Here is a 27,841-nt window from a genome sequence, read left to right on the forward strand (position 1 = left end):
TTTACCATGTAGACTCTTAAGAATGGGAGTATTCCCAGGTGTTAGGAGAAAAGTTAACTCATATTTGTGAAAGTCAGTATCTTATAATTAGTGAGATTGTAAGATAAGGAGCAGCTATTAGAAACCCCCACCAAAGTAGAGTCCTTAACTTATTGTACGGGATAAATATGATTCAGGGACTCTATTAGCTCTTAATATTACATCCAAATTTGTGTATGTGTGCATGTGTGCAATTTTATGAATAGAAGTTCTGTGACTTTCATCAGACTTTTGAAGAGACTTTTTACCTTCCCACCAAAATTTAAGAATGAAATTGGTAAAATTTGTACCAATGTTGTTACAGATGATTAAACTTAATGCAGCTAAGAAGCTGTAGCACAGCATCTTAGAAAATGGGCTGACGGTCAGAGACCTGTTAGAAGTGTGGCAAGAAAAAAGCATTTCTAAGTTATTGGACTAGATTGGAAAAATCACAACTTCTGTAGAGTTTGGGAAGTAGGAATATACCTGATGAATTTCTAGAAGTGTACAGTGGACTACAAATGCTTTGTTTTCAGTGGAACAAATGGTCACTCTTAGCTATGAAGATGAGAGAAGATTTTTCAGGAAGATTTGAACAAAGCCTTGAATGACAGGACAAGGAAAATTAGAAAGCAATTTCTTTGAGACAGGATTTGAGGAAATACAACTAATTCATGTGGATATATTCTGTGTCTGGGACATAAATGATTTTGGGTGAAAGTTTATAGATTGAATAACCAACCAATTTATAAACCCAGTATTGATTTCTGAACTTACTCCGCAAATTAAAGAATGCTTATTTTATGTTACAATTGAATATCATGTTACCCTAAATGATAGATTCTTAGTGCATTTTGGATGTGGTTTTTATTTACAGATATTCACATTTGCTATGACATGTAAGGAATGTGGATATTCACAAGGCAAAGTATATGGAAACCTGTCATGTGTGACTTTTTATTGTTAGAGTTTCTTGTGATTTGATTAATTTTACAGAATCTGTTGTTATTCATCTGAGAATTAAGACATACCTCATTGTCTTAACACATTGATCACTGTGTTAAACACATTGATCACTGGCATTATTACGATCTAGATTCTAGAAGGAGTAAGGAGGCATTTTATCATTCTGATGAATAAACTAAGGCACCAAAAGATCTGTAGATTTTCTTAAGGTCATAAAAAGTGAGGCTCTTGGGTTTGAATCCAGATTCCCTGCCTTCTGGTCCACTCATCCTTCTGAAATAGTGTATAGATTACCAAGCCCAGCATAGCATGAAGAAAACAGTCACTGAAGGGCCATGGATCCTCTGTGGACTTACGTTAGACATGGGTGTATGTGAGCTGTGATTGACTGAGATGACTTTTACGAAGACTGGGTTCTAACTTTTAGAATTCTTTTATTATACCTTGAATTCTCTATCTATATGACGGTAGCACTGCCTCCTTCTTCCTTGATCTTGCTTTCTTTTCCTTCTCAAAAATTGAAGGGCCTGGATCAGTTTCCTTACTTCATCCTCCACTGGAGAAAGCTTTAACCAGAGAAACCATAACTCTTTGAAATTGTGGATGATTGTTCTCTTCAGACATAAATATTCCATTTTTTAGTCCTTTCTCTTGGCCTGAGTCCAATTATTCTTTTTGTTATTGAGTTTAAAAATAGTATCTGTTTATTCTTTTGTGTTAGTCAAAGATAGTAAAACAAATTCAGTAAGTTTTATCCCGTATGTTCCATTTCTTCAGATGTCACAGTTTAAAGGAGAGCAACAGACAATTAAGACTGATGCTTTAAATGAGTGAGTCCTCTTTTCAGAATGTGGTGTGGTGATTATATACTCAACAGTGTCAGCAACTTGTCATACCACAAAGGAAATTCTTTGGTTCTTTTAGAAAGTGTTTTCTAATGCCCAGTGACTATCACATTCAGATTAAATTACTCTTCTTAATCCCACTGTGCTTTGGACTATGCTGTCATAATAAGTAAGAGAAGGGCATTTCTGTACATGTTTGTATACGTGTGTGTGTATATAATCATTTTTAAATCACTAATTTTTGGAAGAAATTATGTGCCAGCTTTCCAAAGGAGAAGTGGAAACATTCATTTGCTTACACAGCATAAGAAGTTTTAAATTTGTCTTATAAATTTATTTTTTATTGCTTTTACAACCTTAAATAAAGTTTAAATTAATAAGTAGACAATAACAAAACCAAATATTTATATGTACTCACTAAATACCAATCACATTTCTAAGAGCTCATTTAGTCCTCACAACAGCCCAGTGAGATCGAAGATATTATTATTCTCATTTACACATGAGAAAGTTGACGGACAGAGAAATGAAGGTACTTGCCCATAAGCACACTATTACCAAGTATAGAAGCTAGGAATTGACCCCAGGTTGTCCAATTTAAGTGTTATGCTTAGTGACTGTATTGTTGTATTGTTGATTGTATCATTGTGATTACTCGGTTGCAACTACTAAACTATAAAAAGTGGAAATGATATTGAATGATCTGATATTTTATAGATGGGCAAATTAGAAGAAGAAAATTCCTTGAACTCAATTATAAAGAGAAATATTAATTAAAATACTTCAGTTTTCTGAAAATTTTGCCAACATTAGAAATTGAATTTAAGATTTCATTACTGTGCAGTATAGTTGACTTATAAGACTTTATTAGAGGTAATTTTGCATTTTGAAGATGTTATGTTGGCTAACATTTACAATAAAACATTGGATTTATGTTTTTTTTTCCTAAAGCATTATTTTGTAATATTCCTTAACTATAATATACAGCTTTGTTATCAGTGCAAAAGAACAATATGAGAAACTGTCAACATTGCATGAAAACATGGAAAAATTATACCAAAGTATAATGGGATATTATGCCATTGATTTGAGGAAGATGTCTGTGGAAGACTTTTTCACTGACTTAAATAACTTCAGAACTACATTCATGGTATGATAAAATTTGTTTTTTGAAATACTTTTTTCTATAGTATTTTGTTTATTATTGTTTTTATTTACTTCATTAGTTTCATTCCATTCTTGTTCCGTGTAGTAAAACCTTTCTTTTCTGATGCTGAAAGTTAGCTTTAAAAACTTGAGATTTTAAATCTATTGAAAAATGTGTGGTCTGTTCTGTTTTTGGCTTTTCCAGCATTGAGCTGTAATCAGAAATTTTGATTGAAAAAGTGACAAATTCTGAAGTTCTTCATAAAGACCCCCCTCCTGGCTGATTACAGAGCACTTTTGTAATAAGTTTTTGGCTATGAATTTGTTTCTTTATACTTCAGATCAATTTGTATTTTTGTGGTATAATTTTACCAAATTCTGTGCAGTTCTTGTGAAGTTTTTTTTTCTTAATGCATTGTACAATGAGCTACCTGTGATTTGCCTTTGAATGGGTGTTACATTCCTAGGGTTTCCTTTAGATGCTTTAATAGGGAGGCCAGGTCTTTGATGTGGAATCCTTTCATTTAGGCATTAAAAAGATCTTTTGAAAAGTATTAGCTGATTAGATAGGGGAAAAAAACCACACACGTATTAAAGTGAGAAGGCATTGTTGCCTCCCTAGGGAAACTGATGATACATTTCTATAATGAAAAATTACATTATTCTTAATAGATGGGTAAGTCAATTCTGTATTTCAGCAAACGTTTGTGGGGATTAAAAAGTTTTGAGGTGTAAAGAAAAAGAAGGTTGAATTTAAAGAGCTGTATCTTTTTAATATCAGAAAATAGTTTTGCTGAATTTATTGGACTTGGTTAGGACTAGCTGGTTAGGATTAGCTAGCTTTTGAATAAAAATCCAGTATTTTAAGGAAAATAGTCTTCAATAAATACACATTTGCTCATAGTTCTTGTTTATTTCTTCCCACAAATTCACAGTGATTCTTTAGGTTAATTTTTTACTACCAGAAATGAATTTGCTGAACAATTATATTAATGATGTACCTGTGTGTGTCATGTACATGTGTACATGTACATGTACACACACAGATGTACTTGTGTGTGTCATGTACAATGACCTGTGTGTGTCATGTACAATGTACATGTACAATGTACAATATACAATATACTATTTTAATTTTTATAACGTATTATGAGGCAGCATGGCTCAGTAGAAGTAGCGCAGGCTGTAGAATCTGAGAGCACTAGATTGTATTCTGAATTAGTTATGTAACTGTAAACACTTATGTAACCTTCCTGAGCCCTGGTTTTCAAATATGTAAAAAGCGATGTTAATTCCTTTCATATAGCGTGCTTCAATAACAAATGAGATAATATATATTAAATCTTTCTTATAGTTCCTGCACATCACAGTTGCTTGATAAGTTATACATAAAAGTATTAAGATGGATATATGAAATAATAATAACCATCATATATTGAAGATTTTTATGAGCCAGGCATTCTTCTAAATGTCTTACATATGTTACCTCAGTTAATTCTCACAATAATTCTACATCTTTTCACTGTTACCAGCCTTTCTGGCCAATAAGGAAACTGAGGCACACAGAGGCAAGATACCTAGCTCAATGTCATGTAGCTATAAAATGGGGGAATTAGAATTTGAAACTAGGCATTCTTCCTTCATAGTGGGTGCTCTTAAACTCTATTATACACTGCCTCCCATATTCTTTGTAGATTGTGTTCATTTTTACAAATAAATGCACTGACATTTGTGGGGCTTCCTAATGAGACCAAGGCCGTTTGTTAGTAAGTGACCAAACAGGGATTTAAATTCAGGTCTTTTTCCAAATCTTCCTGACATCCAAAAAGATTAGAGGGCTTTAGGCATTCTGTGGGTAACTTGGCATTTCTCTTACTAAGTGGTGGGCAGAGGGAGAAGGTGTTTGAATGGATGAAGGGTAGAAGAAGGGAGGGAAAATAGTGACAGCTATATGTGGTCTATTTCAGAGTACGCATAGATCCCAGAAGTAGCAGCTGGCACATCCACACATATACATACACCCTTTATGAAATCAAAATCTTTGGAGCTCATGGTAGTACAACATTGTAAATGTAATCAGTGTCTCTGAATCATACAGTTAAAATGGCTAAAATGGCAAATTTTGTTATATGTACGTTACCCCCCCCCAAAAAAAAATCTTTGAAGCTAAACATTAAAAACATTTTGATCTAAATAAAAATTAAGTTAAAGATGGAATTTTCTTTAAGGGATAAAAAAGCATAAAGAAGAAAGAAGGGAAGTAGTTATACCAAGGTGGTGAGATTTTGCACGGGTATTTTAGTATTCTATTTTTCCTTTAAAAATATGGCTTTAAGGCTTAATTTTAGAAAAAAAAAATTTATCTTTGAAAAACCCGCAATGTCAATATTTGCAAAAACTCACCCCATCATAGACAGTTTTAAACTGTCACCACCAATTCAGGTTAATGTCTTGTTTTTTGAGAGTCATCTGATCTCTTGTTATTTAATTCCATATTACTCATCTTTTGAAACCAGGTTAACTTGAATGAGTCGGTATGAAAATAATTAGGTATATAGCTACAGATGTGAAAATTTAGTGTGTTGAAGGTCGATTCTAAAAAGCCACATTAATATAATAGGTGAAGATAAATATTTTCTTTAAAAAATACTGTTAAAAGTCTACATTGTCTTTTTTGTCGCCTGGCAATTAAATATACTTCTGGTCATGAATGAGCAAATTTTACCTTAGGTAGTGTTCCATTTTATATTGCATACAAGGGGATTGGAACCACTGTCCTTACTCCAAACCCAAGTGATCCCCCACCATGGCAGCTTTCCATGGAGTGTTTTCTCTCCAGTCCAGGACTCTCGGCTTGCTGTACCCTGTGGAACACTGGGACACTCTCTCCTTGCTTTGCTTGGCTAAATGATTGTGTTCACTCTTCTGATTTCAGTTCAGACTCACTTCTTCAAGTAAGACCTGTATCTATTTTGTTACCTTTGTGTCTGTATTGCAGTTCATAGCATGCAATAGATGCTCCCGTCTATAAGGGGTGACATGCTTTGATAGCTAGCATTTACATAGTGCCAGCCAAGTGCCAGGCACTGTTCCAAGAACCTTACCTCTGTTCACTCACTCAGTCCTTATAATAACCTATGAGTTATGTGTACTGTTATTATTCCCATTTTACAGCTGAGGAAATGGAGGCATCAAGAGATTGTGACTTACTTGTTGTTACACAGCTAGTAAATGACAGAGCCGTGATGTTAACCCAGGCAGTCTGACATTGGAGGCTGTGCCATGTTATGGCTAAACTGTATTCACTCATATTAAACAAGTAACTCCTAACTTTAAAACAGAACTAACTGGAAAATTAACTTAGTTTTTTCCTAACTTAACTTTTCCCTCCCCCAAAATGAAAAATATGGCCCCTTTCCTGGTAATGATAATTTAGTCTATGGAAAACTTATTCACAGATACTTATATTTTTAGAATTGCATTGAGCAATTAAAGGCTGGTTCACTTTTATTCAGAGCCTTTTACTAGGCCTTATAAACCACTTGGCAGTGTTATTAGGATTATACAAATAATTTGGAAAGATATGGCTCTTTGGGTTCATGTTTTACTCCGTGAGAGCCTTGCTACAGTAGCTGAAGAAGGAACGCCTGTTACATACTGCTGCCTCAAGCCTTGGACACCAAGGAGGAGAGTTTCATCGTCTTGTAGTTTCTTATAGAGAATAAATTTTCATTTTGAAAGCAATTTAACCCTTTTTGTAGTTGAGAGTTCTCCACTGGGAATTAGTTTTCTTGTTTTGTTTTAGTTTTTTTTTGTTTTTCAGTAGTCTATATACGTAGCATGCTTATTCGGGATGTTTTCTACTTAGAACAACTGTCAATTTCCCAAGAAGTAGGGAGTATGTTTGCATTGTAATTTCATTTAGTACTATCTTTCTTACCATCTTCAACGGAACAAAACCAAAAACAACTGCTGCTGATTGAGTGTTTGCTTCTTCCTAGACCCTATGCTTGGTGCTTTGCGTGTTGTCCCACTTAGTCTCCACATCGTTTTGGTGAGGTACAGAATTTTCCATATGAGGTAACTGAGTTACAGAAGTTCAGCACCTTTGCAGAGGCGCTTCAGAATTGGTAGGGGCTAGGATTTGAATCAAGGCTAGCCCAACTCTAAAGCCTTACTTTGAACAGTTCCATCTACACTTTGCTGCTCAGTTTCTAAGGAAAGTCAAAATATAATTTTTAAGAGGGTGTCAGTACAAGGCATAGTTTATTTTCATGCTCCTTAATATACTAACTTTCTATTTACATTGATGAGTTCATGATAGAAGACTGTTTGCAGGTCTAGTTCTATTTCAAAGTATAAAGTGTTCTTTTTTTAAAATTAGATGACTATTAATGTAAAGCCTTATTGCTGAGGTGAGACTTGAAGCGAGTGATATAGCCTTTCTGTAATAGATTTTTATTTTCTATAGGATTCATGTGAAATATGAAGTTCAAATTGGTGGTATTAGGTAGAAATATTTGATCTCACACTGTAGACTGTAAATTGGTGGTCTGCTAGGCATGAGGCCTTCTACTAAATGAAATTCATGCCTTTAGTTGTATTACAATAATCATTGTGTTCCACTCATGACTGGTTTTAGACTCATTGTCACATGCCATTACCAATATCCCTGTTATTAATACATGCTATTATGCTTCTATGAGATGAATTGAGCTTATTATGGAATTTTTGTTGGCTCCTGCTAGGAATCTTGTTGTCCAGTTTGCCTTGTGCAACAGCTATAGCATGTTCATGTTTGTCTGTTGAGTTTAAACAATTTTCTTGCATCTCTTTGGTCACTGTGGCCTTGAAGCATAATATATGCCCTGGTCCTACTTCCCACTCATATTCAGAGTAGAGAATCTTGTTGTAACTTCTTTTACTCAGATTGGCCTGAATAACACTTTTTCTTCTTGAACATTCTCATTTCTCGTCCTGATGTATGATGAGACCTCCCTTTTTTTAAATAACTGGAACTTCTTTTGCTAGTCTTTCTTTTAATTATTAGCATGAAGCAACAACACTCAGCTCCTTAAGCAGGTTTCATTTGACATCTTATATATTTTGCTTAAATATCTCATCTTAGAGAAATACTTCCAAATCCTTTCACCTCTTAGTATCCTTTGCTATTTGGGTCAGAATAATTTTTCTACCAAATTGTACTTTAGAATGTGTTGGGAGACTTCCAGCTAGATGGAGGATTAGGAGTAGCAGGGCTCACCCCTCTTCCAAAAACAGCAAGTGGTCAGAAGCTGCGCAAAACTACTATTCTGGGGCTCTGGAAACCAGGGGATACTGTGCAGCATCCAGGAAGGAGCTGGATGGGAAGACTGAGAAACTGCAATAAGCTGCTAGTGAATCACTCCTGAGCAGGAGCAGGCACCTATCTCCCACTCTGGAGGCAAAACAGCCTCAGGTACAGTCTGTGACAAGCTGCCATTGTCAGAGAGGGGCATGGAGGTCTTCTTCCCAGAGTAAAGGGGAGGGGAGGCATGGCTGAAGATCAAGTGTGGCTTCAGATCAGCAAGTTTGAGCTTTCAGGCCTGGCTTTGTATCACAGTTCTAGCTGGCCTAGAACAGGAATCCTCACAGCCATTGTTTCAATGCTGCATGGTAGAGATTGGAAAAAGTTACATTCCCTCCTAGAGTTGTGGGGAAAGGTTTGGTGAAGAGCTCCATCTACTGGGTAAGCTAGAAAAGTGCACCTTTGGGGAGCTGAAGGGGTGTGTGTGTGTGTGTGTGTGTGTGTAAAAAGGCTTTTAGGCATCTTTTCTGTCCCTCTCTCCAGGGACCTTTGGAACTGGTGTACATCCCATTCATGGATCTCTGACCCTGTTTTGATCAGTTAAACTCAGGCAAACCCAAAGACAATCAACAAGAAAACCCTAGGCAAGAGAGAGAAACTGATCATCAGAGTCATCTCATCAAGATAATCAGATGTCTACATATTAGTAAAAAAAAAAAATTACCAGCCATACTAAGATGTAGGAAGATATGGCCCAGCCAAAGGAACAAATTAAAAAGTTAAAGGAGATACAGTATTTGGAAGAACTAATCAAAGATGTTCCAACAAATCTCCTAAATTACCTTAAGAAGATGAAGGAAAATATGGCTAAAGAGATAAAGGATATTAAGAAGACAATAGGTGAGCATAAAGAATTTGAAAGAATGCATAGAGAAATAACAGATCTTCTGAGAATGAAAGGCACCATAGATGAGATTAAAAATACCCTAGAGGCATAGAACAGCATATTTAAACAGACAGAAGAAAGGATCAGTGACTTAGAAGCAAGATATTGGAAATGGAACAGACAAAAGAACAGATAGAGAAAAGAATGGAGAATAATTGAGCAGGGTCTCAAGGAACTAAATGACAGCATGTAGTGTACAAACATATGCATCAAGGATGTCCCAGAAGGAGAAAACAAGGGAAAAGGGAAAGAAAGAATATTTGAGGAAATAATGGCTAAAAGGTTCCCAACCATTATTAAAGACATAAATATCTATGTCCAAGAAGCACAACATACTCCAAACAGAATAAATCCAAAGAGACCTACTCTGAACATATACTAATCATAATGTGAAATGCCAAAGACAAAGAATCCTGAAAGCAGCATGAAAAAAGAAATTCATCACATACAAGGGATGCTAAATAAGACAGAGTGTTGATTTCTCATCAGAAACCATGGAGGCAAGAAGGCAGTGGTATGATATATTTTACACTGAAAGAGAAATACTGCCAGCCAAGAAGTCTTTATCCGGCAAAACTATCCTTAAAAAATGAGGGATAATTTAAAATATTCACAGATAAACAGAAACAGAAAGTTCTTTAACAAGAGATTTCCCTATAAGAAATATTAAAGGAAGTTCTGCAGGCTGAAAGGAAAAGACAGGAGAGAGAGGCTTCGAGGAGACTGGAAGTGAGGACTAACAATAAGGGTAACAGAAAGGGTAAAAAGAGAGACAAAAATAATGATATGAAAGCCAAAGGATAAAATGGTTGATGTAAGTACTACCTTTACAGTAATAACATTGAATGCTAATGGCTTAAACTCCCCAATCAAAAGACAGAGATGGGAAGAATGGAAGAATATGACATTTTCTCACTTTAATTAGACATATAACTGCCATATGGAACCTCTGAGCTTTCAATAACATGTTTTCTCCTATAGAATTGATGTGATTACACTTAAAGAAGTCAAAAGTTTGAGTTCTGTAGCTTTTTTTCTGTGCACCTAAGCATTTCCTATTAGGATTTTTAAGTACTGAAAAAACCACTAGACATTCTTCTTTATTAATCATTTCTAAAACCCGGAATATCTGGAAACCAGATTAGAATTTAGAAGGCAACAGAAAGCAATCCTTGTCTTAAAACGATTACTGTTGTACACATAAAAAGTGGGGGGCATTGTATTTTGTTTTTGGTTTTGGTTTTTTCTTTTTACATTGGGTATAGATATGCGTGCAGGACTTTGCGGTTGAATTTTCTAGTCGGTTCCTCCCTAAACTTTTTGTTTCCCCACATACATAACTCCCATCTGAATTATATGTGATGAGAATCAACAAAAGAAATGATTACCTCTGATTTCTTCAAATCTTAAGTGATTGATGAATTCCGCATAAGATAGGCCTCACCATCTTCATTTGTTTTTAATAGTGATGTTCTGTTGTTCACCTCCCTAGTGGGAAGACAGCAGTTGGTGAGAGTCCAGGTTCTGGCATCACGGCACTCTCTCCTAGTTATTAGCAATATGAATTTGTGGACAAATTACCCAACCTTAGTGTGCCTCAGTTTGCTGATAATAATAGCATATATTTCTTAAGGATTTTCTATTCTGAAGACCAAATGATGTAATGTACATAGATTCTCAAAATGTTAGCTGTCTACAAATAAAACTATAATAAGTTCTGCTTTTCCCATTTCATTCTAACAGAATAGACATTTAAAATACACTATACCTTTTTTTTATGTTATGCTTCCATATGGAATGCTTTTAACTAAACAGCTACCTATTTTCCATCAATACCTCTCTTCAGATTATTTCTACAATTTTGATAAAATTATGTTTCATACATTAAAGACTCATCATTCTTGCTATTTGCAGACTTTAAGTTGATTTTTGGTTTATTTAATTGAAATTTCTATAGTGAACAAATATAAAATCAATTGTAACTCATTTAATCTTTTTGCGTCTATTGATCAAATGCAATTTATTATTCTACTGAATATTCTGACTAAAAAGGAAATTATCCGATGTAAAGGTATTTGTAGTGCACAATTTTTGTGTTTTGTTTTGTTTTTTTTGACATGGAGAGGGAAGCCAGAACAAAACCTATTCTGCCAGATCATTTAAATTCTGCAAATTCAATGCTTGCCAACTTTGTAAATGCCATTTGTGCTATTATATGTACTAATCAGATGACCATCAGGAACTCCAAAACACTAAGCATTCCCTTTGTCCTCCTTAAGTCTTGTGGAGTGATTCTTTATATTTTGTCAGAGGAAAGGAAATCATGTACAATACCTTTGGTTGAGTGTTGAGCCAACTTGTGTGATTATAATAGGAATCATATTCTCTCCTTTATTATTTTGGTGATGTTATGACTTGAAAATTGTATTTTAAATACTTTTACATGTTGTTTATGTCCTCATTAGCACCATTGTTATTCTAAGATTTTACACAGAGGTATAAAGCTCCAAACCAAGAACAAAATAATATTCTACCTACTGGGTTTTTAAAATTCTGATCCTTTAGTATCTTTTATTTATTCAATTCCAGTTGTGAATATTTTGGGTTTGCAACCTTGGAAACCTATTTTATTCTTTTAAGTCCTCCTAATCTTTACTCTTTATTCTTTCCACAATAAAAACACACCTACACTAATTGACTTAATTTTTTTCTTTTACTAAGATTTATTCTTACTATGCATTGCTCAATGTGAAAATAAATAGCTTCACTTACATAATCTGTATGGTTAAATGACGTAATTTGTCTTCCTCTTTTATATTTTTTTAATTTTAATTTTATTGAGATTGTTCACATACCATATAATTATCCAAAGATCAAAAATGTACAATCAATTACCCATGGTACCATCATACAGCTATGCATCCATCACCACAATTAATTTTTTTTCAATTTTTAGAACATTTTCATTACTCCGGAAAGGAAATAAAGACAAAAACAAAACTCAAATCCCCCCATACCCCTAACCAACCCCCTCCATTATTAATTCACAGTATTGGCATAGTACATTAGATACTATTGATGAAAGAATGTTAAAATACTACTAACTGCAGGACATAGTTTGCAAGAGGTATATTTTTTCCTTATATACCCCTCTATTATTAACTTCTAGTTATACTGTCATACATTTGTTCTAGTTCATGAAAGAAATTTCTAATATTTGTACAGTCAATCATGGACATTGTCCACCATAATATTCACTGTTTTATACATTCCCATCTTTTAACCTCCGACTTTCCTTCTGGTGACATACTTGACTAAGCTGCTTCTTTCCACCACAGACACACACCATTCAGCCCTGTTAGTTATTCTCACAATAACATGCTACCTTCACCTCTGTCCATCGCCAAACATTTAAGTTCACCCTAGCTGAACATTCTGCTCATAAGTGACTACTCCCCATTCTTTAGCCCCGTTCTATATCCTGGTAACTTACATTTCATGTCTATGAGTTTACATATTATTATTAGTTCATATCAGTGAGACCATGCAATATTTGTCCTTATGTGTCTGACTTATTTCACTCAATATAGTGCCCTGGAGGTTTCTTCATCAACCCTTTTTTTTTAAAGATGGTTTTGTTCATCCACCATACTTTCCATCCTAAGTAAACAATCGATGGTTCCCTGTATAGTCACAAATTTATGTATTCACCACCATTACCACTTTCTATATAAGGACATCTCCAATTCTTCTACAAAGAAGGAGAAAGAGTCAAAGAAGGTAGAGAGACAAAAGAAAAAGAAAAAGAATGAAAAAAAAAGACAGCTAAAAAGCAGCAAAAGGGAAAGATAGAATTAAATTAAAGTACAATAAAAGAGTCAGACAACACCACCAATGCCAACAGTCCCATACCCCTCCCTTATGTCCCCCTCTTATAGGCATTTAGCTTTGGTATATTGCCTTTGTTGCATTAAAGGAGGCATGATACAAGGTTTCTGTTAAGTGTAGTCTCTAGTTTGCATTGGTTGTATTTTTTCCCCAATACCACCCTATTTTTAACACCTTGCAATGTTGACATTCATTTGTTCTCCCTCATGTAAAAACATATTTGTACATTTTATCACAATTGTTGAGCATTGTAGGTTTCACTGAGTTATACAGTCCCAGTCTTTATTTTTCCCCTTTCCTTCTGGTGTCCCACATGCTCCTAACCTTCCTCTTTCAACCATACTCACAGTCATCTTTGTTCAGTGTACTTACATTGTGCTACCATCACACAAAATTGTGCTCCAAACCTCTCAATCCTGTCTTTTCCTTTCTGTCTTTAGTGCTCCCTTTAGTATTTCTTGTAAAGCAGGTATCTTGTTCACAAACTCTGTCATTGTCTGTTTATCAGAGAATATTTTAAGCTTTCCCTCATATTTGAAGGGCAGTTTTGCCAGATATAGGATTCTTGGTTAGTGGTTTTTCTCTTTCAGTATCTTAAATCTATCACACCACTTCCTTCATGCCTCCATGGTTTCTACTGAGGAATCTGGACATAGAGTTATCAAGCTTCCTTTGTATGTGATGGATTGCTTTCCTCTTTTTGCTTTCAGGATTTTCTCTGGCTTTGATGTTTGATAATCTGATTATTAAGTGTCTTGGCGTAGATCTATTGATATCTAGTCTGTTTGGGGTATGCTGTGCTTCTTGGATCTGTAATTTTATGTCTTCCATAAGAGATGGGGAATTTTCATTGATTATTTCCTCTATTATTGCTTTTGCCCCTTTTCTCTTCTCCTTCTGGGATACCCATGACACGTCCATTCATGTGCTTCATGTTGTCATTCAGTTCTCTGAGACATTGCTCATATTTTTCCATTCTTTTCACTTTCTGATCTTTTGTGTGTAGGATTTCAGGTTTCTTGCTCTTCGGTTCCTGAGTGTTTTCTTCAGCCTCTTGAGATCTGCTGTTGTATGTCTCCATTGCATTTTTCATCTCTTGTGTTGTGCCTTTCATTTCCATAGATTCTGCCAGTTTTTTCCAACAGTTGATTTCTACGTCATGTTCGCCCAGTATTTTCTTTACATCCTCATCCCTTTTGCCATATCTTCCCTGAACTTGTTGATTTGGTTTTTTTATTTGATTTAGCATATGTCTTTGAAAATCTTTAATTGTTTCATTAAAGTGAAACAATATCTCAACTGTATCTTGATTGAGTTGTAAGTTCATTCCTTTGATTGGGCCATATCTTCGTTTCTCCTACTGTAGATTGTAGTTTTCTGCTGTCTATGCTGTCTAAGCATCTGGTTTCCTTGGTTACCCGAATCAGGGTTTCCCAGACCAGAATGGGTTCAGATCTCAGAATGGGGTTATAGTCAGTTTCAAGTCTCCCTGAGGGTGTGTCTTAAAGATTGACAGATTTTCCTGTGAGATCTCTAGCTGCTTTGCTTTTCCTAACCTGCACAGCAGGTGGTGCCTGTCAGCCTGTCACTCCTGACTGGTGTAAGGAGGTGTGGCCTCTTTAGTTTCTCTTTTGGCTGTTTTCCCCCAGGCTCTGGGGTCTGGTTCTGAAGGGAAGACTGGTAGTAGAGCTGGGCCCCACCTCCTTCCTCTTAGGGGAGATATGCCCCCTACAGAGTTATGATCTGCATTTGAATAGCTTCTTTGTCTCTCTGGCTCTGTTATCTCCACCCCTGTCTGGGTCAGTACCCTGCAAACTGAAAATGGCTGAGGCTCTCTCCACTGAGCCCCTCAGTTCGAGAGAGAGAAAAAGGAACAGAAAGCCCCCCCTCAGAGCCAGTCCACAGCCCCTCAATTTCATTCATCAGCCAGAGACAACACCTGGTCCTCTGGGCTCCCCCTCCCAGGCAGCGGAGTCCTCTGTTTTTTTAAGGTCTGTCATCACTAAAAGCCTCTATGCTTGTTAGAGTTTTGTAGCTTGTATTCAGCAGCCCACATTTGTTAATTAAATCCCCAGATGGAGTTGGGCTGAGCTATATTCACTTGCTCAGAGAGTGCTGCTTTCTGCTACAGCAAGGTTTTGCAGCTCAGCCTGCCATCAGGGGAGGGGCTCTCGGTGCAGTTCTGCAGTTTTTACTTATAGATTTTATGCTGCAATCTCAGGCATTACTCCCAATCCAGATTGTTTTACAATGTGTGGACAGTCATGTTTGTCCCCCTGTAGTTATTTGAAATTATTTACTAGTTGTTCCTGGTTGTTTATTAGTTATTCCAGGTGACTAAATCCCACTCGTTTCTAAGCTGCCATTTTAGCTCTTCCTCCTCTCTTTTACATTTTCAGTATTTTGCCTTTTCACTGAAATAATATACCACAAGGTGAAGCCTAGATTATTCTAATACAACAGTGGGAATAGTAACAATAGACTGATAGTGGAGGGAAAAGAACCAACTAAATAACTAGTACATAATAATCAGGTATATTAACCCATGTAATCGAAAGGTTTCACTAATCTAGGATACTGCCAACAAAAATGAATACAATGGCATGTTCTTTGTACATTGGATATGACATTCTTCTACATTCCTGTCATATACATACCCACACACAGATGAAAGAGAGAGAGAATGATATTAAGGGCACATACTATTGGTCTAAGGCTACTTTTTATGTTATGCTTTAAACATAACCAGGTTTGTGTTGGATAATGTTGCCCTTTAGATGGATATTTTCCTTGGTGATTAGCATAGCTCAGAGAACTACTGCCCTATTACCAAGCTTGTACCTCCTGGCTGCCATCTTGTCCTAGTGATATCTTCATTAGCTTCAGAGTCATACAATTGGGAGGTGAAAAGAATTTTACTTTTATAGTATATTACTTCAGGACAGAAGGGAAGAGAGCACATTTAGTGGAAAATCAAATTATTCTTTGGGAAAACTTCTTTTGGGCATTTCATATTTTATTTATATATTAGAGAAGTTGTTCAATAGGTTGAAGTAACTCATTTATTTGAGAATTTTATAAAGTTTTTGAAGGAATTAAAAATAAACTCATAGCATCATTATGAAGGGTCAGTAATGTTGAGTCCCTGAAGGAGTAATAAGTAATTTGTTGTTTCACCTGAGACTGACTTTACAATAATGAACAGCTTGAGCCCCCTGCACATACTCTGGGACACTCTAGTTTGCTTCTCAAAGGTTAGTTTCCACTTTTCATAAGTTTCACAATCATAAAAAGAACAATCAGTAGCAGCTTGTGTTGAATATTAGGATGATAAATTGTTTGTGCCACTGCATAGTGTGTCAAGCTCTCATATTCTAATTGATAGATTTTTTATTGGGTTTGATACTAGCAAAATTATTTTGATTATTTTAATGCTCATCCTAGGTTTCTTTCTAAAATGTCTACCTTTAATTATTATGAATAGTAGTTTTTAAGAATAAAATACTTTCCATGGGGTAGTTATAATATACTACTATTATGTAATTTTTGCATTAGTAGAAATTTTTACATTCAGTTAAAAAAGAAAATAATTTTGATGGGAAACCAATAAAAAGATCACATACTTTTCATATTTTTAAAGAGTTGTTTGATTTATATTATTTAAAGAAAAATCATTTTCTTTCATGTGCCAGGAATACAGGAATGCATTTTTTCATTTTTTGATGAAATTCGTTTCATTTCCTTTCCTTCCTGAAGTTGCAATTTCAGGAATTTCTAGAGAATCCTCATTACGTGTTCTTCAACATTGCCTCTTCTCAAGGTTAAGCAGATTCCAAGCAAGACTAGTGAGAATGTCAGATCCTTGCATGGCTGTTCACTTTGTGAGCATTAGCCTCTGTTTTCATAGTGCCTGTACCCACCCCCTGAGAGCATGCTGATATAAGATCAGTTTTTCTAATCTCATTTTAGGCATTTAAGTAAATTATTGAGCACTTCAGCAAATGTAAAGGATTTTTAAGTTTAGAAAGACCTGTGCTAAGGAGATTCCTGGCTTATATAGCTTGCATATCCATTAATGTTGAGAGTGCTACGACTCCGAACAAGAGGACTTTTGTAAGCTTTTCAGCATTTTTTTTTTCAAATAATAAAATTTCTGCTAGTTTCCTAAGACACAAAAATTTACAGTTTATTGTAATATTTTTTAAAATGCTGTCAGGTAGATGAAGCTATTTAAATGACCAAGACTCAGAAATAGATATAATGTACCATCAAAAAGTCAGGAATCTGAGGCAGTCTACTTGTAGTTAATGTATTATATTTTATATTTTATTGCAGTTTTATCTTGTAGGACTGATGTATCTGTCCACTAAATGGGCTATCATATTCCAACTTATCTGGAAAGAAAGCATTTATATTCTCATAAGAACTATGAAAATTGGCATCCCCCTCATATAATAGAAGCATCTTTGAAACAATAGACTATTTCCTCAGTTTTTTGGACAGGGGGGTTAAATGCACATAATCATTTTTTTTTTTTTTTGCATTTCCCTGGCTTAGAGTAGAGAACTTTTTATATGTTCATTATCTAAATGTAGTTCTCCATTTATGAACTGACTGTTCATATATAAATCATATAATGATTTTTAGAAGTTTACTTTCAGTGAAAAAAAGTTAAAACAACTATTATTTGGATTACTTGACAATATTTTAAGTTAATTAATCATGAATGTCTTATGGATTTTTTGTGGATTTCAAGTGCAGATGGTACTTTGGGGGGAAGGGAGACAAGGAAAATGAAACATCTCTTCCAGAATAAAATCCCATAAATGCATATTAGATCCAGAAGTATTGAAAACAATGTGCTGATTTATATGTAAATTAAATATAGAGGTATAATAGCTGGAATTTAGGTCAGGAGCTACATCCAGACTTCTGTATTTAGTTCACTTCTATACTTTCCCTACCATATTAATCCAACTTGGATGCATCCATTGTTGGTACTTCCATCAACTGAATGGATTATCATATTTCAACTTCTATGGAAAGAAAGCATTTATATTCTCATAGGAACTATGAAAATTGTCATCCCCCTCATATAATAGAAGCATAAGCTAAATAAATAGCTCTTCCTTGAATTGTTGCCGGTTAATTAAATTTGTGTTTCAGGTACTCCATTAATGATATTGTAATAAAAATGAAAACAATATTAATTATTGCTAGTATTTAAATGGCATTTGCTATGTACCAGGCACTGCTCTGAACCACTTACATGTATTAATTCATTTAATTTTTGCAGTATTCCCATAAAGGAGGTACTATTTCCCTCTTTTATAGAAGAGGAAACTGAGGCATAAGGCACACGTCTATTTAGTGACAAATGAGGATTCAAACAAGATAGCGTGACTTTAGATTTCCAACTGCTAACCATATACTATCTTTCTAAAATGAAGTAATAAACTCAGATGTTTTTGCATTTCATATTTAAAAATGGCAAATGTCTTATTATATTTCTGAAAACATTTTTAATTGTTAATTCAACAAAACGGTTTTTGATATCGACTCAGGCCAATTTTATATGGCTGACCAATATTCAATTCTTTACCTTTGGATCTTAACACACAGAAGTATAAGGTACCCAGAAAAAAATATATAGTGCACAAGTACTGCCACATATTATACTAGACTATTTTTTAAATAAAGATCTCTCTCTTTGTTGGTCAACCTTACAAAGTCCTCACTTTTGATAACTGTGCTTATAATATGGTTTATCAGAGACTCAAAAGTCCTTCCCACAACAAAACAACAATCTATTTTAAAACATGGCTGCTTTGTGAAAAACTTAAAGAAATTTTCAAGGGCAAGAAAGGTTAAAGAGAAAAGAACAGAGCTGAAACTTTCATATTAAGCATTTGTAAACAAAGAGGAGAGCCAGGCCCTGGGATGTGAAAATCAAGCCCAAGACCCAGTGCAAGGGGGGTATGCTGAACAAGACTCTTACAACAAGCCTAGGACAAAAGGAAATTAAACTCATCCAGGTGAGAAATGATCGTGGTTATTTACAGAAGCAAATTCAAATCTCTGTGCAGGAAGGCAATTACAATTTAGGTCATCAAAATTCTCACAAATTAATCAAATAACAGCACTCAATCCAATCAAAAAACACACAAACTTAACAAGAGATTATACAGTGAAATGATCAGGAAAAGACAAAACATAACAAAAATAGACCTAGACCCCCAAAATTCCAGATATTAGGATAACAATTTGTGCAATGTTTATGAAAATAAAAGATGGGATAATAAAATGAGATAGGAAAAGAAGTCTATCAAAATGACAAAGCAACTTTGAAAACAACCAAAAAGAACTTATGGAAACAGAAGCAGATGGTCAGAGTTAAAAATTTAATGTTGAAACAGCAGATTCAGCTCAGATGCAAAAGCAACTGGTGGTCCTCTCTGGTCAAGATGGCAGCATGAGAGGCTTCAGGGCTCCATCCCCCTACAGAAGCTTTGAACAACCAGCAAGAAGTGTCATAAACTTTAGAAAGCTCCAGAAAACAGTTAAAGGATGGCAGTAACAGTGTCAAATCAAGAAAAAGGCCACTTGAAACTGGTAGGATCTCTTAGGGCTGTGGTTGGCCCCTCTCCTATCCCTTACCAGCGGGGCACAGAGCCAGCCCATACTCAGTGCAGATTCTTGGTCCTTATTCCACAGGGAGCAGAGTAACCCTCATGCACATATTGGCAGTGTGTATGTCTGACCCAATCTGTCTGGGTGGTGGCCTGAGGGACTTGCCATCATAGAACTCACCCTGTGTGTAGAACATGGCTCATTGAACTCTCTTACAGAATGTTGTGGGAGAGCAGTCAAGTTATGCTTCCTTGAACGAGTAATTGCTGTCTGTAGGTTACACAGTATAGGGCTTAGGATCATGAGGAATCTGCTTCCTAGGGAAGAGGAAACTTTTGTATCCCTGTAAATAGGGGAATTCCTAGGGCTACACATGCATGCCCAAGACAAGAGGCATGCACTGGAAAGGATCAAGGAGGACTCTACGCTTTGGACTGGAGCTATTCTCCAGACTCGTTGTATGCATAAACCCTGAAGGAGAGCACTCAGGGAGGTAGGTCAATCTGCAAAGACTTGGAAATATGTTTTCTTTTCCTCTTTTTTTTTTTTTTTTTTTTTTTTTTTTGTTAGCTACTGGTATTCAAGGATAGCTCTGTCATAACACTGGCTGAATAGCAACTTAAGGCACAGATGCCTAGGAGTCTAAATTCCAGTGATAGTAATCAAAATATCAGAATTTCAACAGAAGATTATAAGTCATACAAAGAAAAGGAAGCAATGGCCCAGGCAAAGGAGAAGATTAAAGCTTTAGAAACCATAAATTAGGAGGATCAAATTTGGGTTATTCCAGATAAAGACTTTTAAAATGTGGTTAAATATTTTCAAAGAGCTAAAGGAAAGCATGGACAAATAATTAAAGGAAATCAGGAAAACAATAGATGAACACAAGTAGAGTAACAATAGAGAGAAAAAATTATGAAAAGGAACCAAACACAACTGAAGACCCCAGTAACAGAAATTAAAAATTCCCTAGAGAGATGTTTTAGTTTCCTAGGCTGCTAAAGCAACTAGCTTGAATGCTTCAAATTACACAATGGAAATTTATTTGCTCTTGATTTTGATGCTTAAAAGGGAGTCTGAATCAAGGCATCACCAAGGCAATGCTTTCTCTCCAAAGACTGTGGCATTCTGGGGCTGGCTGCTGGTTGTCCTTGGTCTTTAGCTCCTCTGTTGCATGTCAGTGCACATGGTGGCCTCTCTTGGCCTCTCTGTTTTCTTCTGGGTTTGGCTGAATTTCCGCTTCAGGCTGCTCCTTGTGGCTTTTTCTCTCTCAGTCTGAATTTCATTCTTTATTGTAAAGATCTCCAGCAATAGGATTAAAACCCATCCTGATTGATGTAGGCTACACTTTAGCTGAAGCAATCTCATCAGAAAGTCCTACTTAGAATGGGTTCATACCCACAGGTTTGGATTAAATTTTCTGGGTTACATACAGCTTCAGCCTACCATAAAGGGTTCAGTGGCAGATTGGAGCTGGCAAAAGAATCTGTGAACTTGACGATGAGACAATTGAAATCATCCATTCTGAGGAGCAATAAAAGGAAAGAATGAAGAAAAGTGAACAGAACATGAGGGACCTGTGGGACTTCATCAAACTGACCAATATCATTATGGGAGTCCCAGAAGGAAAAGAAAGGGACAGAGAGAATATTCAAAGAAATGATGCCTGAAAATTTCCCAAATTTAATGACAGACATGAATATACACATCCAAGATGCTCAATGAATTCCAAGGAGGATAAACCCAAATAGACCCACACCATGCCATGTTATAAACAAACTACTTAATGCCAAAAATAGAGAATGCTGAGAGCCACAAGAGAGAAACAACATGTCACATACAAGGGAACCTCAATAACAATAAGTGCCTATTTCACCAGAAAGCATGGAGGCAGGGAGGCAGTGAAAAGACATTTAAAGTGCCGAAAGCAAAAAATTGCCAACCAAGAATTATGTATCACCAAAGCTGTCTTTCAAAAATAAGGGTGAGATTAAGACTGCTTTAGTTTGCTAAAGCTGCCGAAATGCAGTATACCAGAAAAGGACTGGCTTTTAACAATGGGGATTTCTTAGGTTACAAGTTAACAATTTATAGGCCGTGAAAAATGTCCAAACTAAGACATCAACAAGAGGATACCTTCTCTGAGGAAAGGCTGCCTTCATTCTGGGTTCCTCTGTCACTTGGGAAGGCACATGGCCGGAGTCTACTGGTCCTTCTCTCCGGGTTTAGCTTCTGTTTTCAGTTGCTTTCTCTCTGAGTGTCTGTGGGTCCTTTCTTAGCATCTCCAGGTGTTTCTCGCTCTCTGCCCTCTCTCCCAATGATTTTAATCCTCTCATAAAGGGCTCCAGTAAAGGATTAAGAGCCACCTTGAATTGGGTAGGTCACATCCCACTTGAAAGAACCTAACCAAAATGTCCCACCCACAATAGGCCTGCACACAGAAGAATGGATTAAAAGAGCATGGCATTTTCTGGGATACATAACAATACCAAAGCAGTACAAAGACATTCCCAGATAAACAAAATTTGAGGGAGTTTATCAATCACCACTAGAGGGGCCTTTCAAGAAATGCTAAAGGGAGTTCTATAGGTTGAAAGGAAAGGACAATGGATAATTGACTGAAGCCACAGGAAGAAATGAGATCTCCAGCAAAGATAATACATCAATAAATATAATGACCAGTACTACTGTATTTTTGATTTGTAACTCTGATTTTCACGAATAATAAATCAGTGGTTTGGAACTCATTGGTTAAAATATGCAAATATGATTCATCCCACTGAATAGTGTGTTTGGAAGGGCAAATAACTGAGGGAAGATAACTGTGAGCTCATTTATTTTCCAGAACACACACAAACACACTCAAACACAAAATTGTAACATATCTATATATTTTTAACATATTTATGTTTTTTATATTTTTTATTATACCTATGTATTTTTTATTCAGTTTTATTGAGATATATTCACATACCATAAATCATCCAAAGTGTACAATCAATTGTTCACAGTACCATTATATAGTTGTGCATTCATCACAATTAATTTTTGAAACTTTTCATTACCGCAAAAAAAAAAAAGAAAAACTAAAGTAAAAAAGAAGACCCAAAACATCCCATCCCCCCATCCCTCCCTATTATTCATTTACTTTTTGTCCTCATTTTTCTACTCATCTGTCCATACACTGGATAAAGGGAGCGTGAGCCGCAAGGTTTTCACAATCACACTGTCACCCCCTTGTAAGCTACATTGTTATATAATTGTCTTCAAGAATCAAGGTTACTGGGTTGCAGTTCAACAGTGTCAGGTATTTCCTTCTAGCTATTGCAATACACTAAAAACAAAAAAGGGATATCTCTATAACGCATAAGAATAACCTACAAAATGTCCTCTTGGTTCCATTTGAAATCTCTCATCCACTGAATCTTTATTTTGTTTAATTTCTCTTCCCCCTTTTGGTCCAAGAAGGCTTTCTCAATCCCTTGATGCTGGGTCCAGGTCATCCCTGGGAGTCATGTCCCATGTTGCCAGGGAGATTTACACCCCTGGGAGTCATGTACATTGAGTTTACCTGCAGAATTGGCTTAGAGAGAGAGACCACATCTGAACAACAAAAGAGGTTCTCTGGGGTTGACTCTTAAGCACAATTATAAGGAGGCTTAGCATCTCCTTTGCAGTAACAAGCTTCATAAGGGCAAGTCCTAAGACTGAGGGCTTGTCCTTTAAATTGGTAGTCCCAATGCTTGTGAAAATATCGGTAATTCCCCAGATGGGGAAGTTTAATATTTCCACCTTTTTCCCCAGTCCTTCAAGAGGGCTTTGCAAATACATTTTTTTCTCTGCCTAAATTCCTCTGGGGCTCCACACTAACCTGTACCAACAAACCAGGTCTCACTCCCTATTCAAAGTTCCATGTAATTATGGTGTTTGAATAAACTGACCATACAGATTCAATTATATAATGTGCTACAGAAAATACAGATTTTGCACCAAATAAACATCTCTTCCTTTGGTCTCACACAGAAGTGGAAGTTTTAAAACACCATTCCTGGTATAATCACATAGTTATGCATTCACCACCATAGTCTGTATGAAGACATTTACATTTCTTCCACAAAGAAGGAAGAAGAGAAAAAAGAAAAAAATGAAATAAAATACAAAAAAAAAAAAATTCAGACAGGAACACCAATGCCAAGAGTCCCATACCTCTCCCTTATATTCCCCTCTTATAGACATTTAGCTTTGGCATATTGCCAAATTGTATTGTATTGTTACAATTAATGGAAGCATATTACAATGATATTGTTAACTACAAACTACAAACTCTGGTTTGTATTGATTTTATTTTTTCCCCAGTACCATACCATTTTCAACACTTGCAAAGTTGACATTTATTTGTTCTCCCACATGTAAAAACATTCTTATATTTGTATATTTAATCACAATCATTGACCACTCTTGGTTTCATGAAGTTATACAGTCACAGTCTTTATCTTCTATCTTTACTTTTGGTGTCATACAGACCCCTAACCTTCCTCTTTCAACCATACTCACAGTCATTTTTGTTCAGTATACTTACAATATTGTGCTATCCATTTCTGGATCCGTGCAGTCAGTCCTCTTGAACATTCTATACTCCTTCAGCATCAAATGCCCAATCTCTACATTCTGTCTCCTGATATCTTCAGTTCTACACTCTTCTCCAAACCTGTCTCTCCTGTCTTTTCCTATCTGTCTGTAGCACTCCCTTTAGTGTTTCTTATAGAGGAGGTCTCCTTTTCACAAACTCTTTCAGTATCTGTTTATCTGTAAATATTTTAAACTCTCATTTTTGAAGGACAGTTTTGCCAGGTATAAGATTCTTGGCAGTTTTTCTCTTTCAGTATCTTGAATATATGATTCCACTGCCTTTCTGCCTCCATAGTTTCTGCTGAGAGATCTGCATTTAGTCTTATTGAGCTTCCATTGTATGTGATGGATTTGTTTTCTCTTGCTGCTTTCAGAATTCTCTTTGTCTTTGACATTTGAAAATCTGATTGGTAAGTGTCTTGGAGTAGGTCTATTTGGATCAATTCTGTTTGGGATGCGCTGTGCTTGGACTTGTAATCATAAGACTTGGGGGATTTTCATTGATTATTTCCTCTATTATTCTTTCTGCCACTTTTCCCTTCTCTTCTCCTTCTGGGACACCTACAACATGTATATTCATGTGCTTTATGTTGTCATTCGTCTCCCTGAGACCCTGCTCATATTTTTCCATTCTTTTCCCTATCTATTCTTTTGTGTGTAGGATTTCAGATGTCCTGTCTTCTAGTTCACTGGTCCTTTCATGTACCTCTCCAAGTCTGCTGTTGTATGTCTCCATTGTGTTTTTCATCTTTCTGTTGTGCCTTTCATTCCCATAAGTTCTGCCATTTCCTTTTTCCAAGTTTACGAATTCTTCCTTATGGTCACCCAGTGTCTTCTTTATATCCTTCATCTCTTTTGTCATATTTTCATTCAACTCATTTATTTGATTTAGAAGATCTGTTTGAACATCCTTAATTAGTTTTTCCAACTCCTGAATCTCAGTTGAGGTGTTAGTTTGCTTCTTTGACTGGGTATATCTTCATGTTTCCTGGTGTGGCTTATGAGTTTTTGCTGTCTAGGCATCTGATTTTCCTGATTGGTTTATTCTGGAGGTTGTTTTCTCTCTTTTTCTAGGGTTTTCTTGTTCATTGTCTTTGATCACCCGGCCAGTTGTCAGAGTGGCTCTTCCCCCCAGTGTTCCCACCAAAATCAGGCACCCACTGTGGCCTGCCACAGGGATGGTAGATAGGCACTGGGCACCCCAGTACATTCACTGTGTGTGCTAATGCAAATCTGCTGTCTTCCAGTGGTGCTCTGCTTTCCACTGGCCAAAAATACCTGGTTTTGTTTTAGAGCCCTGCTTTAACGGTTGGATCTTCCATGTTTCTCAGCCAAAACAGGGCCAGGTTTTTGTACAGGGTGTGTAGACCAGCTCCTGTCATCTTAAGAAAGGGTCTGTAGCATCTTTTTAAAAGTTTTTCAATTCCCTTGCACCTTCTGGATTGTCCAGCAGATGACAATGTGGTAACATAATTGACCTCAGAAGCTGCTCTGTCTCCAAGCATAGGCTGCATCTACACAACTGAACTGAAACTGTGGGATTCCTATGCCCTTATGTTGCCGGCCAAAATCTGGCTCTGTGTGGGGCTCCACCTGTGGCAGGCAGAGGACTCTCTCTGCTGACCCACTACTCCAGCCATTCCCCAGGCGAGGAAATGGCCACCATCTGCTGCTTCCCTCAAGGGTGGGGGAAGGGTTTTCAGAAGCAGGGCTGGAAGCCCAGTCTGTGTCCATGTTTTCTCAGTCTCTTTATCCCTCACTGACCTGGGCCTTGAAATGTTCTCCCCAACCCCCGGGTCTTCAAACGGTGGGGTTATGTCTCACTGCTGTGAGAGGTTTTGTAGCCTGCGGTGGGAAGGGTCCTGTCTTCTGATTTTGTGCCTTTCCCACATGAGACCAAGTGAGAGGGGAGAGGAGAGGACTGGCTGGTCTGGGATGGAAGATTTCTACTTGAAATTCTTCTCTTTCTCCAATTCGGTATTTGCAGGGTCTTTCTCCAGTCTATTTCAAACAAGTCAGAATTGTCCTTTTTTTCATCAACTGTCTGGAGAGTTTTATGTTGATGACATCATCCCTCTATGTGTTTTTATGTAGATATTGTATAATCTGTTGTTACCATAAAAAATATTTTGCCTTAGTTGCTCAGGTAGATTATTGATTGTGCTCTTGAAGTGAACACTCAACATGATGACTGAAGTTTGGGAATCTCTGCAGTCATTGCTGTGGACTTGTAAATCCACAGACATTTCTGAGACGTGCATGTAACAGGCTTTACCTGTAAAATTCCTCAAACACTCTGAATTTCTTTTGGTAATACATAGCTGAAATTAGTCAGTTGCAGTGAGTTTATTAGCCAATTGACTAAATAGAAAACCAGGTCAAGAATAAAATGATGAAAAAATATTTATCTCATAGCCAGCTCTCTTTATGTCTGGCTCAACCTTAACTTTCTTCTCTGGATTAAAGTAACTAAGAGGTGATAGAATAATGTAGAATACTGTGGTTCTCTATTCATTTTTTCTGTTTTAGGCCACTTTTTCTTCTCAAACATTTGGAATAAAGGAAAATCCCAAATTACTGTTTGGACTGGGATATTAGTTTCAGACTAAGTACCTATTTCTATGCTGTCTATTGGTATTTTTCCAGCTAAAATTCTTCTCCTAACAGTTATGTCAGAATAAGATATGTTTTAAAAGAGATAAACTTTTAAATGAAAATCAATACTGCATTTTCCGTAAAACAAAATAGGTTTAAAAACTACTTCAGACCTTATTTCCAAATATAAACATTATTTTTATAGGTCCCAGGAAGTAATTTTTACTTTTTATGGTCCAATGGAATACCAAAAGGGTTTGGCAGTTATAGCTGGTGAAAGGTAGTCTTCTAAAAGATCTTGTTTAAATGCATCCAGTCATTAAAGTAGAAAATTCACATCAGAAATTTTTGTCTTTCACAAATAAGGTGCATGATACAATATTTATCTTTAGTAGGTTTCTCTCATTCATGTCCCTCATTCAAGAAATACGGTTTTGAGTCCTGAATATTGTTTATCCTTTTCTCTACTGCAGTATACTCTTCCAACCCTATCTACCTTATACATACATTCAAGGGTGTGCATACACACACACATACAGGTATAGGCAGTCTTTGAACCCCTGTTTATATTCTATTTTTAAGGTATCTTCTCCTGCCTTCTTTGCCCATGTTGATTTTTTTCTCAGTTTGCTAAGTTTATATCATAATTCACTAGTACACTCATACTTCTATTGTCAGGAACACAACATTCATGAGCAAAACTGAAGTCACCAATGAGTGTCTTGTAGAGCAAAGACTTTTTTTTTAACTTTTTAATTTGAAATACTTTGATACCTACAGGACAAATTTCAAAGATGTTATGGGTTAGAGTTCTAGCATTTCAATTTTTTCCTTCTAACTATTCTAATACCTTAGCAACCAAGGAGAAACAAATTATATAAAGATTCA

General features: G+C 36.1%; 1 protein-coding gene across 1 annotated transcript in view; it reads left to right on the top strand.

Moving 5' to 3' along the window:
- The window catches only part of DIAPH3 (diaphanous related formin 3), a 584,600-nt gene that overhangs the window by 389,569 nt on the left and 167,190 nt on the right, over positions 1 to 27,841 (top strand). Inside the window, exon 24 of the mRNA XM_037800254.1 lies at positions 2,818 to 2,982. Within this exon, the coding sequence (XP_037656182.1) occupies positions 2,818 to 2,982 (165 nt within the window). The remainder of the gene's footprint in view (positions 1 to 2,817; positions 2,983 to 27,841) is intronic.

The sequence above is a fragment of the Choloepus didactylus genome, chromosome 12, assembly GCF_015220235.1.
Source record: "Choloepus didactylus isolate mChoDid1 chromosome 12, mChoDid1.pri, whole genome shotgun sequence".
In the NCBI taxonomy this organism is placed as follows: domain Eukaryota; kingdom Metazoa; phylum Chordata; class Mammalia; order Pilosa; family Megalonychidae; genus Choloepus; species Choloepus didactylus.